At 29.0% G+C, this 15,062-nt stretch overlaps 3 protein-coding genes across 3 annotated transcripts; 1 reads left to right on the top strand and 2 right to left on the bottom strand.

Annotated features, from left to right (window-relative positions):
• Positions 1-2,578: 2,578 nt before the first annotated feature.
• Positions 2,579-4,268, bottom strand: LOC108342711 (60S ribosomal protein L18a-like protein). Its single transcript, XM_017580506.2, has 4 exons — positions 4,067-4,268; positions 3,862-3,937; positions 3,438-3,552; positions 2,579-2,807 (listed from the first exon to the last, which is right to left on the bottom strand). Exons 1-4 carry the CDS (start codon positions 4,224-4,226, stop codon positions 2,742-2,744), a joined length of 417 nt encoding a protein of 138 aa, XP_017435995.1. The 5' UTR covers positions 4,227-4,268; the 3' UTR covers positions 2,579-2,741.
• Positions 4,269-5,716: 1,448 nt separating this feature from the next.
• Positions 5,717-7,748, bottom strand: LOC108342036 (40S ribosomal protein S14). The gene is made up of 6 exons (XM_017579739.2): positions 7,618-7,748; positions 7,363-7,482; positions 7,234-7,279; positions 6,560-6,645; positions 6,268-6,397; positions 5,717-6,039 (listed from the first exon to the last, which is right to left on the bottom strand). The coding sequence occupies exons 1-6, from the start codon at positions 7,618-7,620 to the stop codon at positions 5,972-5,974; spliced, it is 453 nt and encodes a 150-aa protein (XP_017435228.1). The 5' UTR covers positions 7,621-7,748; the 3' UTR covers positions 5,717-5,971.
• A 1,095-nt stretch (positions 7,749-8,843) lies between these two features.
• LOC108341791 (60S ribosomal protein L18a) lies at positions 8,844-10,831 on the top strand. Its single transcript, XM_017579444.2, has 4 exons — positions 8,844-8,993; positions 9,082-9,197; positions 9,372-9,435; positions 10,326-10,831. Exons 1-4 carry the CDS (start codon positions 8,979-8,981, stop codon positions 10,665-10,667), a joined length of 537 nt encoding a protein of 178 aa, XP_017434933.1. The 5' UTR covers positions 8,844-8,978; the 3' UTR covers positions 10,668-10,831.
• The last annotated feature ends 4,231 nt before the right edge of the window (positions 10,832-15,062 follow it).

The raw sequence follows: 15,062 nt of genomic DNA, 5'->3' as shown, positions 1-15,062 counted from the left end.
CATCTACTCAAAACCCATAAATCATTCGTTATCAAAGAAAATATCATTATAATAAAAAACAAAAAATAAATGAATAAAGATAAATACATGAAAGTAAATAAATAAATAAAAATCAAAATAAATAAATTAACAGCATAATAATTTCTTCTTAAGAAACTTAAAAATGTATATACTTACAAAAATATAACTTTTGACGTCATTTTTTTCTAAAATTTTAAAAAATCAATTGTTTATGAAAATAACATGTAACATTAATAAACTCAACTATTTTATGTCATGTTGTAATCCTTTAAACAATGTAAATAATAATTTTAAAAAAATCACATTAATTATTTTGAATAAAAACGAGGATTATATTGAAATAAAAAAAAATTATACATCACATCAAATAATTCTAATAAAAATTGTGACGAAAAAACTAGTAAACCATTTTAAAGCATATAAAGCAGAGACAAAAGCAGTACTAGTACACCTTCAATGATTATCAAGGTTGAAAGTCAAAATCAATAATGATTTATAATTGGTTGAGAATATTAAAAAATGTATCGATAATACATACTCATCAAACCCATACATATCATGATGAGTTGGAGAAGATGTTTTTAAATGACTTAGTACATTATATATAATTTATATAAGTTTCTATATTCTTTTAGCTTACGTTTAAATGCTGTAATGAAAACTTTTTTGAAAAAGATCAACTTTAAACTAACTCTGTTTCTTCCTAATATATAAATCTTAAAGACAATCTCGCCACGAAAACAAGTTAGCGTACGCAACGAGTTTATATTCAAACTTTTAAAATAAATGTTAAAAAAATATTGTTCTTGATTGTAAAATCTACTATTTGAAATAGTATAAAAATTATATTATTAATGTATTTAATTATAATTTTTTTCTACAATACACAAAACAATGGAAAAATGAAGTTGATTGAGTGATAAAATCAGAAAAAAAGAAAGTATCTTCATGAAAAAAAAATTAACATTTACTAATAGAAAATTGTATACGAAACAAAATTATATTAGGTATTCGAAATGGCTATATGAATTTAATGGTGAGGAATGGTATTAAGTTAGGTCAAAACCTCTATAAACACAAGTGCTAGTTATGATATGTTTTGTTATATAATAGTATGATGTACATTTTACTCTTGGTGATAAACGTACGTGATTGGGATAAGAGAGTTCATATTTAATACACAATTATTGATACTTGATTTGGAACTTAATTATTTATAATAAAGATAATTACATGATCCATAGTTTTATTTAGAAAAACTAATGTTTTACGTCCTAGCAATGATCGATGTTGACCAATTCACAAGTTTACCGAATAGCAAAGTTGATTATAGCTAGAAAATAGATTTGACTTTTAGTAATGTTTCCAATATTATTTATTGATGTAATTGTAGCGTTTAAGAAAAGATCATGTGGCAAGGCTTGCGGGCCTTCAAGAAAAGACTGGTTGAATTTTTAAGTTTGTTAATTTTATTTATTTATTCATTTCGTATAACATATACAGACAAAAAACAGATAAATGGGACAGTTCACATAATCTAAAAAAAACCTGATAACAAATAGTGCATAATATAATAACATTGATTTGTAATTATTAAAAAATAAGTATAAGAGTTATCATTCAGATAATTGTGTATATTTAACCATTATGATTAATAACATTCATAATTTCAATAAAAAAAAATCTTAGTAGCTAAAAGAATCAAGATTACAATTGATATTTTGTTTTAAACGAATGTTTCATTATTTACGGTTAAATTATATTTCTTTTCTTATTTGAATGTTATGCATTATCCTTGTTAATTTAAATTAACACAATTAAAAAATAAACAAATTCTATAAAGATCGGTTAATAAATCAGATATTATGTATAACAATAAAATAATTTAGCTCGGATTTCATATATAGAATGAATCGGTCAAAGAAATTAATTCGCATTTTTTATGTATAACAGACCAAAATGAGATAGACTAGTCAACAAATAGTTATTCCTAACTTTTCTTTTAATATTTTTTATTGTTTTAAACTTAATTTTAAGTGTTGATATATTTCTTCCATTGTTTTTTAAGTGTTATTTAAAAAAAAAAACAGAAATACAATAACTTTTTTTTATTACAATATTTATATGATTTTTTCTTACCTTTTTTTCCTACATGACAATATATGTATAAGAAGGCATGCATTATGTTCTCTGAAAACTAAAAGACCTGAATCTAATTTTGATTCTTATAGTTTTGTGATGCTTGAAATTTTGATTGTTATAAAAAAATAATTACGTATTTGATCATTTAATTTTCTAAAATGGTTTGTTTGGTCATTATTAACATATTTTTTTAAAATTTAACAGAAAATGTTTTTATATTTTTCAATTATAACAGTATTAGTTTCTTATTTACACAGAATATTAACATTGATATTCAGTTATAAGTTTTATCGTTGATATAACGAAAATTATGGAAGCATTGTTAGTAATTGAATAATATATTATGTTAAACTAAAATTGTTTGATATTGGAACCTTACATAATCAAATGAACTATTAACAGTATGGATGGACTTTTAAATATAAACAATATTTAATACTGATAATGTATAAATTTTTTTGGCTAAAATATAAATATATAATTAAATAATTTACTATACTTAATAGTATATTTTTATATACTTTTATACCGAAGTTAAAAGTGCAAGTCACAATAAAAAAATTTCATGGTTTTGTGCTTCATGTGAACTTTTGAAGATCTGCCTGTGTGACACCAAGGGCAACCACCATCAAAGTAACCAACGACTGTAAATTCAAATACATGATTTAAGTGAGCACATTAAAAATAAAACCATTTATATATACATAATTAATATAAACAAAGTAATATACATTTTAAAAAAACCCTACATTCACCATCTAAATACTATTTTGACATTCTACTAATTTTCTTATTTCCATTTTCACCAAATTAATCTTTCAAACGAATAATAAAATCACAATATTCTCTCTCTTTAAATGTTTGTGACTTTTTAACATATTTGGGAGACTAATCCCATATTCTAAAGTCAAATAATGTGGTGACACATTAGTTTCAGAAAGACACATGTACAAGTTTCTTATAAGGTTTTAGGTATATCAAGGTTTAGTGTAACATTATCCTTATATTTAAATAATAAAAAAGTAATTATATACATAGTTTTTTTCCACTCCATTTGTCGTAAGAAAACAAATTTCCCATTATAAGAGATTGGAATAAAGAATAAGAATGTTTAGCAAATTTTATATACATGTCATTGAATTTATGTTGCATTGCTAATGTATTGTAGCAATGGATGAATGAAGTAACATAATGAAAAACACAATAGTTTGTGATTTTCTGCATTGAAGAAACCTAAAAGCAATTGTAAATATAAGAGTTGCAATAAAACTTACAGCCAATGCACATGCAATGAGTCCGGGTTTTTCTCTATGATCCATTTGCACAAATACTAAAACAACAGTTCCAATGTACCAAGGAACACCACCAAGAAACCAACCAATTATGAACCTTGCAATACAAACAAAAAGAAATAAATATCACAAGTTAAAGTTGTGTACGATAACGAGGAAAGATTTTTTGATACACCTAAATTTTTTAGGTTCATTTGATACTATCTTTACCTACTTTTTACTTTTTTTTTAAAGAATACAAAAATTTACACATTTATAACTATTTTACGTTTGTAGTATGTGTCAAATGAATATAAAAATTTATCATGGTATTATTATTTTTCTAAGATTTTGTAGATTCAAGTGAAAAAACCCAATTGAAAAATGAAAATGCCAACAGTTATAATAGAAGGGAAAGAAAACTCACAAAACCCAGCCTACACCAAGTCCACAACAGGGAAGTCGACGTTCTCTCAATGGCCTTCTTTCAGGAACGGCATAAACTTCCAAAACATAAAATGTCAAAAAATTCCATAAACATGCTTTTTCATTAAAAAAAAAAGAAGACAACATTTACATTAATCTGAAGAAAATAAGAATGAATGTTGGTTGCAATTGTTGTATTATTGTACCTGGAAGAAGATGGTAGGGTTGTTGTTGGTGGTAAGCGGAGGGAAAAGACGGAGGATAATAATTGGTGACGCCTTGGAATGTGCCATAATAAGGGTTGTTGTCGGTCACCATTTCCTTATTTTCCCCCTTCTCGCTCATCGTCAATACATTGGAATTCATTCCAGTACTTTCTTTCACCAAACCCTCCTAATCAGACGTTCTTCTTCTATCAAATACACAAATTCATTGGTTGGCAATTATATTTTTGAAAAAAAAAAATAATAATAACTGAAATTCAAGAGTAAAGTAAAGAATTTTATTTTGTTAAATATAAAACTAAAATACATAAATCTAATTTGAGATCTTATACGATTTTGGTTTTCATGAAAAGTATATTATTAACATGTTTTCAGCTTTCTAAAACTAAATAATAGTTTTTCAGTGTTAAAAAAAATTTGTATCTAAAGTAGATTATGTTGACCTGTCAAATATTTTATCAAATTAATTTAAATCTCTTTTGTTATGCGCAGAGTTTTCCCCTAAACGGGTCATGCTTTTATTATGGCCCAAACAAGTCCAAACACAATTTTCAGACTCTCTAAACATACATAGAGTGATGTTCCCTCCACCGTCTCATCTTAAGAGAGAAAGTAATAGTGGGGGATGAAATCTTGCTGCTAAGAGTGAAAAGAAAAGTGAGAGGAGATTGAGATTAGAGTTTTAAAAAATAAAAAATAAAAAGTAAAATTGGTAAAAATAAAAAATAAAAAAGGTAAATTTAAAATTTTAAAAAATTTGGAAAAGTAGAGAGAGAAGATGGGGTGGTGAAGGGAGCATCACTCTCTTAGTGGTAGTATTTGCCCAAAGCCCAACTCCAAGGACAAAATAAAACTAAGAATTATCTTCCAACCAAACCCTAACGTTAGCCATTTTCGATTTTGCAGGTAAAACTTGGAAAGCTTGGTGTATGTGATTTACTAAAATAAAATCCGTTAAGGTTTTTAAGTTGTTGACGTTGCTGTTTAATGGAAACCCAGAATTTGGATTTCGTTATGGAAAACTTTAATGAGATTATTTTGAAACTCCTATAAAAAGAAAAAAAAAGCTATGAACATTGGTCTAATATTAATATGTTGTATGGATTTGAACTATAGTGTGGTGCGATTTGGATCTCCCTGTCCTGCATCACAACCTCACTTAACTTTCTTGAATTCTAGACAGTACTATTTGAAAAGAATAGTAAGGTAAAATTTCATGTATACACTATACAAATTTGCACCGAAATAAAATTACTAATGAACTTCAAATAATTCCTCTGTGTACTTGGAAGAATAAGTTCAAATATGAAATATATAAAACTATTTTCATCATAATTGACTGATACTGCAAGTTCAAATAGGCAAAAATATTGAACATTAAAACAATTTTGGATCACAGATGTTCTGAATTTAACTTCCAAATCACTTATTTGTGGTCTATTAAATGAATTAATTGGACAATTCAATAATCACTCAATTAAAACACCTTTAAAAATTCAAAGTATAAATGGAAATATTGGATCGATTAATAATTTTAATCTTTTGCAACCAGTAAATATTGACATCTACAAAGTAATAACGATGAGAAGTATAACGGATGTAATGTACTAAACCTTCTAATTGCAGAGCAAATAAGGCAATCACGGATAACCCATTCCCGTACAATAATCAAGCAAACGTAAGATCAAGTTTAGCAAAAGAAGATAGTTAGTCAACATTTCAAGCTACGAAGAAACAACCAGAACTTTCAACAAAAAAATGAAAATGTCTGTTATCAATTAAAACACTGTTCAATATGACTAAAGAAAAACACTAGAAGTTCTGATAGCAAAATCTCAACATGCCATTTAAGTTGGTATGGAAAGTAAAATATAGCAACTCCAGTATTTAGAGCCTTCTACCTCTTCTGCCACTCTTTCTACGAGTGCTATCCGAAGGAATGGGTGTCACGTCCTCTGAAAAAGCATGAATAATAATTAATATTTCATCTAACAATCAAATGCCATACAAATGAAATCAATCAGAAAACACAACGACAATGAAACATTTAAAGAAAAAATAACTGCGATTCGAAGTGAAGTTGCCCCAGCTGTGAACACAATATTAGAAACATAAACAGCACAAAATATGGGAATGTTTTTCACTAAGCAGCAATCAATGATTTTCATAAAAAGGGAAAATACCTATACGACCGATTTTCATTCCTGAACGAGCAAGGGCCCTGAGAGCTGATTGGGCACCAGGACCAGGTGTTTTGGTCTTGTTTCCGCCAGTTGCACGGAGCCTGATATGAAGAGCAGTTATGCCCAGTTCCTGCTCCAGAATAATATGAAAAACTGCATCAATCTTGACAACTTCACAGAAATAGAGTTTTCCCTTTCCATGACCATAACAATAGACTAGTTATACTATACTGGCTGACTAACAAAATGATCGTGTAAGCTATCTCGGTTAATACAAGTAAAAGCAACGTACCTTGCATCTGGCAGCAACATCCTGTGCTGCAAGCATGGCAGCATAAGGAGATGATTCATCTCTGTCGGCTTTAACCTTCATTCCACCTGAAGTTAGAAATAAAAGACATCAATGAAACAATTGTCCAAAATCCACGAAAAAGGTTTAAGGAAAAGCCAAATTTCATCTATAGGGAAAAAAATGTTATACTTGGTGGTGAGATAAAAATGGATTCCCAGCTTTTCCTATATCCACTGAAGAGTTTAATTGAAATAAAATTTCATTTAAAGGCAAAGATTGTTGGCTTGTTGAAAGGCAAATGTATCCAGAGTTCCATGAATAGAAAAACGGAAAAATCATTAAGTATGATGTAAAATAAAAAAATTACAAAAGGGCAGGCCCTATGACTAAGTTCACTCCATGCGGAGTGTGGGGATGCTACCCAAGTTCCATGGATCTAACGAACGGGATATACAGGACGAAACGAAAAGCTAAAGGAATAGAAAAAAAGACACATATTTACAAAAGCATAACAAAACCTGCTGAAGCAATAAATGGACTTTTTCAACTTCACTATCATAGAAAATGATAAAATTCACTAAAAAATTGAAAACAAAAAGCAGCTAAATGATGCCAGCGTTTGATTTATGAAATAAAGGCCAACAATTTTAAAGGTTCATGAAAATGAAAAGTACCGGTAATGCGGACAAGGGTTTCCCTCCCGGACAGATCAGTGACATGCTGCAATTATGAAATATGAAGAAATTAACATTCAGAGTTCAGCAGGTGATAACTTGAAGCAAAATAAAGCTGAATGTACTGACAATGAAGGTGTCATTGAAAGAGGCAAAGATACGAGCGACACCAAAGACGTGTTCACCGTCTCTAACAGCTGGTCCCAGAGTCACGTTTTCCTCTTTTGGCTCTCTGACCTTTCTCCTCGACTGCACAACAACAAAATCAAAATCAAAAACCATATTAGAATTGCAATCTTGCATTCCGTAACAAATAGCAGAGTCCTCAATTTTTCGCTCAAGGAATTTCCGTGTGCAAGCTACATGACACTTTCGCATACGTACCATGATGAAGAGCTTCGTAGGTTTTAGAGCTGCTACTGCGAAAACGAAAATGGAACAGCTTTAGGGATTGGGAGAAAATCCTCAACCTGTTGTATTTTAGCTTGGACTTGGGCTTTTTGGGCCAACGCTGCCACCGGGCCCGTTTTTTTCGGTGAATCTGCTTATACATAATTTTCAAACTCTTCACATTTTGATATTTTCAATTAAATATTACTTGATATATAATAGGTTATTTAAATTTATTTTTCTTCTCAAAATTCAGATTCTAATTCAAAGTATCATGCAGTTAATTAGATTTGTGTTCGATTATTTTATTATTTTATTTAATAGAAAAATGTGATCGAAAGAGTAACAACATTACTTGAGTTCGGATGTTGAATTATAGAGATAACTTGTGCAGAATTCACAACATATGGAAAAACTCATGGAATCAATTGCAGATGTTTGAATAAATTTAGTAAATGAATTATTAAATTGAAAGAAAATAATGACAGACAAATATTAAATTTAATTAAATCAGTTTTTTTTTTTATTGAAACATATGATAATATTTCTTCATTTAATCATAATTATTTCCAACACATTTAATTGTCTAATATTTTCCAATTGAAAAAGGCTAATCATTTGAAATATCTTAATATTCATAAAGTAATTAAGATGAACAGAATTTATACAAAAAAGCTTAGAAGCATCTCCTTTTAGTATTAGTTTATATTACAGAAAATTCAAATTTTAAGTTTATAAAAAAAATTAACTAATTCAACCACAATTCTCAAATGTTGTCAAAGAGAAGGTAAAATCTTTGGGTCGTTCAGTTGTTAACCTTTGAATTATTAAATTTAAAGAAGATTGTGCAGACAAGTTAAGTTTAATTAAATCATAATTTGCTTGTGGAATGATATGAAAAGAATGGCATGATAATATTTCTTCATTTAATCATACTTATTTCCAGACCATTTAATTGTCTAATATTTCGTAATTTAAAAACGCTAATGATTTGAAATAACTTAATATTCACAAAGTAAATAAGATAAATAAAATTTATACAAACAAACATATAAACATCTCCTTTTAATATTGATTTGTATTACAGATAATTCAAACTTTAAGTTTATTAAAATTTTAAATTCAATTAACTAATTACACCACAATTCTCAAATGTTGTCATAAAGAAGATAAAATCTTTGGGCCTTTCAGTAGTTAATCCAAGAACCCGAGTCCAGTGCCCGAAATTAAGACCTAGGGTTTCAAGCCTCTTTATATACAAAAAAACCCTACTTTGCTGCTCTTCATCGTAGCGCCAGACTGAGAGGGAGGGAGAGAGAGAGAGTGTGATCTTCGTTTGTTGTCTTCTCTCAGAAATGGTTACGTTCAGGGTGTGTATAATCAGCAGTATTTGGCGTTCGATTTCGTGTAACTATGCTAGTCATTTTCATCGTGTGATGTTTGTTTGGGTTTTTGCAGTTTCATCAGTACCAGGTCGTTGGGAGGGCTCTCCCAACGGAAGCAGATCAGCACCCTAAGATTTACCGCATGAAGCTTTGGGCTACCAACGAGGTTCGCGCAAAATCTAAGTTCTGGTAAACTCATTTGGCTTTCGTATATTCTCTCATTTTATTAGATATTTTGTTTCATTCATTTTCTTTTGTGGGATCTTTTTGTGCAATGCTCTTCTTCCGCTTGCTGTATATGGGTTTTGTTAAAGGGTATTTGGATCTAGTTAACTCCGTTTCTGAATTTTTTCTTATGGTTAGGTATTTTTTGAGGAAGCTCAAGAAAGTGAAGAAGAGCAATGGTCAAATGCTCGCTATCAATGAGGTAATATTTCTCTCAGACCTTGCTATATGCTTAATTTTTCTTTTATCTTTTTAAATTCACAATGCTGATGAATAATATGTTTTCCAAGTGGTTGAAATTAGTGATGAAAAGCCTTGATTTCATGGCCTTTTTTTGTATTAAACTTCTCTCGTTGCCTTAGAGGACATGGAATTTACATATAATTTAATGATGGTATAATTTGGTAGCATTGGATGGTGGTTATTGTTTTCGAGGGAACTTGTTTTATGAGTTTTGCCTAATGTTGGTATGATTAATGTGCAGTGTGTTTGTTGCGTTATGTTGAGATATCTAATTAAGTTATTGTTTTGGTTAGTTTCTTTCTGTAATCCATGTTCAGTGCATCGTAAACATTTTTGTGAAATTTGGAAGTATAGCTCAGATTTCTTCTATCCATATGGTAATTCAGGGTCAAGCTGTATTTAATTCCTTTTTCATTAAAATACTTAAAAAAATATATTGCTATGGTTTTATCATAGATAAGTTATTTGTGTTGATCTATTCTGAATTCTTTTTACTTGCCGACTCGGTCGTTCTTTAGCTTAAGATTGACTTTTAAAGGCACTCGACTTCATTTCAATTCACTATTTAGTTGAATCATTTCTTAATTATTATACAGAACTTTGAAATGTGTAGTTTGGATTGTATGTGATTTATTTCATGTCTATGCAGAATTTTCTTGATTTTTAGAGTTGGCATTTTTATTGGTCATCCTTTTGTTTTGTGTCGTGTTGAGCTGTCTGGATATACGGTTTATTTAATCATCTCTGTTTTGAGATGAATTTTGTACTGCTTGCTTTACGTTGGCGTACTATTTATTTCCTTTACATGAGTATGTTCTTTACCTATGTTAATAATGTTTTATTTTGCAGATTTTTGAGAAGAACCCAACTAAAATTAAGAACTATGGGATATGGTTGAGGTATCAGAGTAGGACCGGTTACCACAACATGTATAAGGAGTACCGTGATACCACTCTAAATGGCGCAGTTGAGCAGATGTACAATGAGATGGCTTCTCGTCACAGGGTCAGGTGCCCTTGCATCCAAATCATTAAGACTGCCACCATCCCAGCCAAGCTTTGCAAGAGGGAGAGCACCAAACAATTCCACAACTCCAAAATCAAGTTCCCATTGGTCTTCAAGAAAGTTAGGCCACCATCTAGGAAGCTGAAGACCACATACAAGGCCAAGAAGCCCAACTTGTTTATGTAATGTGGTTGCTGATTGAGTGTCAGGAAACGTACCAGTTAGTTGTTTACTTTCAGATTTTGTTTGAGGAATTTTGGACTATTGTTTTTGGGTTAATCTTTATCTTTCTGTTGGATATTTTCTTGGTGATCTTTTTGATATGAGTAGAATGAAACAAATTTATATAAGTGTGTATCCAAATCTTATTACTGCCGAACATCGGCTAGAAGTATATCCATATTTACCCGGCTTCAGGAATCATTTTTTTCCATCAATTAAATCTAAAACCACAAACAATCTTTCTGAATATTTGAAAATTTGGCCATGTGATTCAACGGAACTTTCTGAATTTTGAATGCTTTTTCGTGTTCCAAATTTGTTCTGAGAGAGATATAACACGAAATCTTTTTCACCCGTACCCAGGATGTTGATTCCTGATTGTGTTTTGCCTTGGTATTGTCTTCCAAACGTAAGTTGTAGAAAATGGTAATTTAATCTTAGTTACTGGTAGACTAGAGATTAAATGAAGTGTTTGTCTTCGTCAGCAATTTTGTATATTTTCTTTTAAAATTATATTTTTCACTGTAGTTTTGTATTTTTTCCTCTTCTACTTTACAATCTTGTGTAACTTATGATGCTTTATCAAGCTTACATAGGTCATTGGACGGGTTTGGAAGTAACAAATAGGGTTGGAAACCAATTATTTTTTGAAGAAATTAAAACGAAACTCTTAAACTTCGTATAGAGGGTTTTCGTCCAATACACTTTCCATCCTAGTTTTCACAGGTTTTTTTTTAATTGTATATAAAAATACTATTTAGGAATTGTCACATTCCAATAAAATGTCATGCAAAATTTATTCGAAGATTATCGATTATACATTCTCTATGTAAATTGGCAGGTGAAGAGTTTCAGGTTATACCTTTCACATACCTTTTATTCCGGACAGAAAAAAAAATAGAGAACGAAGACTAAAAGGACATTCATGTATTGTTTAATGAATAGCCAAAAAAATAATTTAATAATGTTATATAGTTTATTACCTAAGCATATATTAAATATTTATCACTTTTAGTGTGCATGAATTTGTGAGGCTGGAAATATTAGAGTATACTCTTCCTTTATAGCAACGATCTCTAACCAGTGGAGATAGTTGCCATCCATCTCTTATCAATATAGGAATTTTGGTAAGTTAACTTAGCAGAGATGGTGACAAGCTAGTCAGGGTTAGGTTAACATTAGTTGAAATATGAAGAAAATAGAGTTGAGCTCTTAAACGACTTCGATATGCTTCGCTGGCCACTTATTAGAAGCATTTCGATCAGTTTTGTCCATTTCTTAAATGGGTTTAATTTTTTATCTGGATTGTATATTTTGGATCAGCTCATTATTCTTGCCCACTTTACAAAATCTTAAAAATGTTAAATAGAAAATTCTAAATTTAAATTGTATTAATGAAATGATTTTTAACTTTATATATGTTGATTTAACGTAGAAATAAATATAATTTATAATACCATTTTAAGAAAAATAAAATAAATATATATATATATATATATATATATATATATATATATATATATATATATATATATATTCTGGGATTGAAGTCAGAAAACAAAAGATAATCCATCCATTATATCATAAAGTTAGAGAAAACAAAAGAAGGCTTCATAACCGTATATCTGGGCCCAATAAGAAAACTCAGAGAGTGATGCTCCCTCCACCACCTCATTTTCTCCTTACACCTCCTCAATTTTTTTAAAACTCTAAATTTACCCTTCTTACTTTTACCAATTTTACATTTTATATTTTAAAACCATAATCCCAATCCCCTCTCATTTTCACTTTCCCTTTCACTCTCAGCAGCAAACCCCCATCTCCCATTGTCACTTTCACTTTCTCTTAATTTTCACTTCCGTTAACACAAAAGTTGATAGAAAGAGAAGAAGATAAATTGAACTAACTATTTTTTCTTTTATTCACTTTTTATTTTGTACTCAACAAACATACTTCTCTTTCATTGCACCATTGTAAGAACAAAAGTAATTTTAAGCATAGATTTTTCGAGTTTGGTTATTTAAAGACAACGAAATGGGGAATAAATTTTTAGCATATTATATTATGGAATCATGATACTTCAAAATTCATCAGAAGTTATAAATGTTTTAAATTTATACCATGTAGAATTTGTTTTTTCTGTCAAATTTTGTGTTAACGGAAGTGGAAATTAAGAGAAAGAGAAAAAGTGACAGTAGAGGGTGAGGACTTGTTTCTGAGAGTAAAAGGGAAAGTGAAAATGAAAGGGATTGAGATTAGGGTTTTAGAAAATAAAAAGTAAAATTGATAAAATAAAATGTAAAAAGGATACATTTAGAATTTAAAAAAAAATTGGGAGGTGGATGAAGAAGATGGGGTGGTGGAGGGAGTATCACTCAAACTCAGACCGCTAGCCTTCCTCAAGGCCCAACCCAGTATTTGGGGGAGAATCTTATATCACCAGCCCTTACCTTACTATTGTCTAAAAGGTAAGAGAGTTGCTCCCTCCACCACCACCAACCACTCCCTGCACCTCCCCATACCTTATTTGCCCTTCTATAAACGGATGTCAACATCCGTTTCACCTTCAACGGATGTTGACATCCGTAACATCTATTTACATATATTTTAGTTTATTATTTTTATTTAAAAAAAAAAACTTCAACGGATGTGGCCACATCCGTTTAATAGATTTTTAAAAAGTTTTTTATTTATTATTTAAATAATAATATATAAATTAAAATAATAATAATTATTTTATTAAATAAAATAAAATTAATTTATAAATAATTAAATAATAATTTTTAAAAAATTAAATAATATTTATATATTAATTTAAAATATAAAAAATTAAAAAACTAAAAACTAAAAAACATAAAAGGCAACGGATGTCGCCACATCCGTTAACGGATGTGGCACATCCGTTTTCATATATTTATAAAAAAAATAATTAATTATTATTTAAATAATAATACATAAATTAAAATTAATAATAATTATTTTATTAAATAAAATAAAATTAATTTATAAATAATTAAGTAATAATTTTAAAATAATTAAATTATATTTATATATTAATTTAAAACAAAAAAGATAAAAAAGCTAAACTAAAAAACAAAAATGCAACGGATGTAGCCACATCCGTTTTAATATATTTATAATAAATTTTTTAATTATTATTTAAATAATAATACATAAATTAAAATTAATTATTATTATTTTATTAAATAAAATAAAATTAATTTATAAATAATTAAGTAATAATTTTAAAATAATTAAATAATATTTATATATTAATTTAAAACAAAAAAAATAAAAAAACTAAAAGCTAAAAAACAAAAAAGGCAACGAATGTCGCCACATCCGTTAACGGCACGTCCGTGGAAGCATTTTTTCTTCAACGGATGTTGACATCCATTGAAGAAAAGAGATGGGGTGTAAGATATTTTAAAATATAAAGGATAGTTTTGAAATTTTAAAAAAATGTGGTGGTGAAGGGAGCAAAGTGAGGTGGTGTAGGGAGTAACCCTCAAAAGGTAAAACACTACCAATGCAATCTCTGAGTTTATGTACTGCCACCTTTTTTATCTTTATCATCTTATTTTTATATTTAGAAATACCCAAAGCCCCCTCTAACTATAAGTTATTCTATCTATACTAATTTTTCACAGTATAGATATATTTTCTAAAATATATTGAAATAAGAACCATTTGATTAATACTTATCATTGTTTGGCGTAATTTAGATTTAATAAAATTGAAACCAGTAGAATTTAATCCTTATTTCTGTAATAAAATTGAAATTGTGGTCAATTCATTAAATATGTTTCTACAATTGTAAGTTAATTTCAGTTAAGAAGAAGTGAACCAAAGAAGAAAAAACAGAAGACTGTCTTGTGTTTGAGATGAATTGAATTCTCATTTATTTTGTGTTGATAGTTTCATAAAATAGTTGTGTGGGTTTATATAAATGGGTTTGCAGTGTGAAGTGAGTTATGGAACCTTGTACTAGGAACAGTAGTTATAGTGTCTCTTATTTGGTATATCGAAACGCAACATTTGCATTGTTGACATTAAGAAAACCTTTAAAAGGAAAGTGTTTTGGACTATCCTTTTCGCAGCTAAACAAATTTCTTTCATTGCAGTGCATCCAGGTACGTTTTTTCACAAAATTTGGATTGCATAAAAAAGCAAGAAAGTGATTCTACAAATTAAGTGAGTCAAACGTGTACTTCGCACTCTATTCAATATATTCCTCGGTCACAAAATCACAACCCTAATTTCCTCATTCAAAACAGAATACACACACCACTTATGTCTCTCCCTCTTCACTTTTCTTTCGTTACAAGTATTCAGTCATTTTCAAAAAAAATTCTTCTT

This window comes from Vigna angularis, chromosome 6 (assembly GCF_016808095.1).
Source record: "Vigna angularis cultivar LongXiaoDou No.4 chromosome 6, ASM1680809v1, whole genome shotgun sequence".
In the NCBI taxonomy this organism is placed as follows: Eukaryota; Viridiplantae; Streptophyta; class Magnoliopsida; order Fabales; family Fabaceae; genus Vigna; species Vigna angularis.
This window is presented reverse-complemented; position numbering and strand designations above follow the sequence as displayed.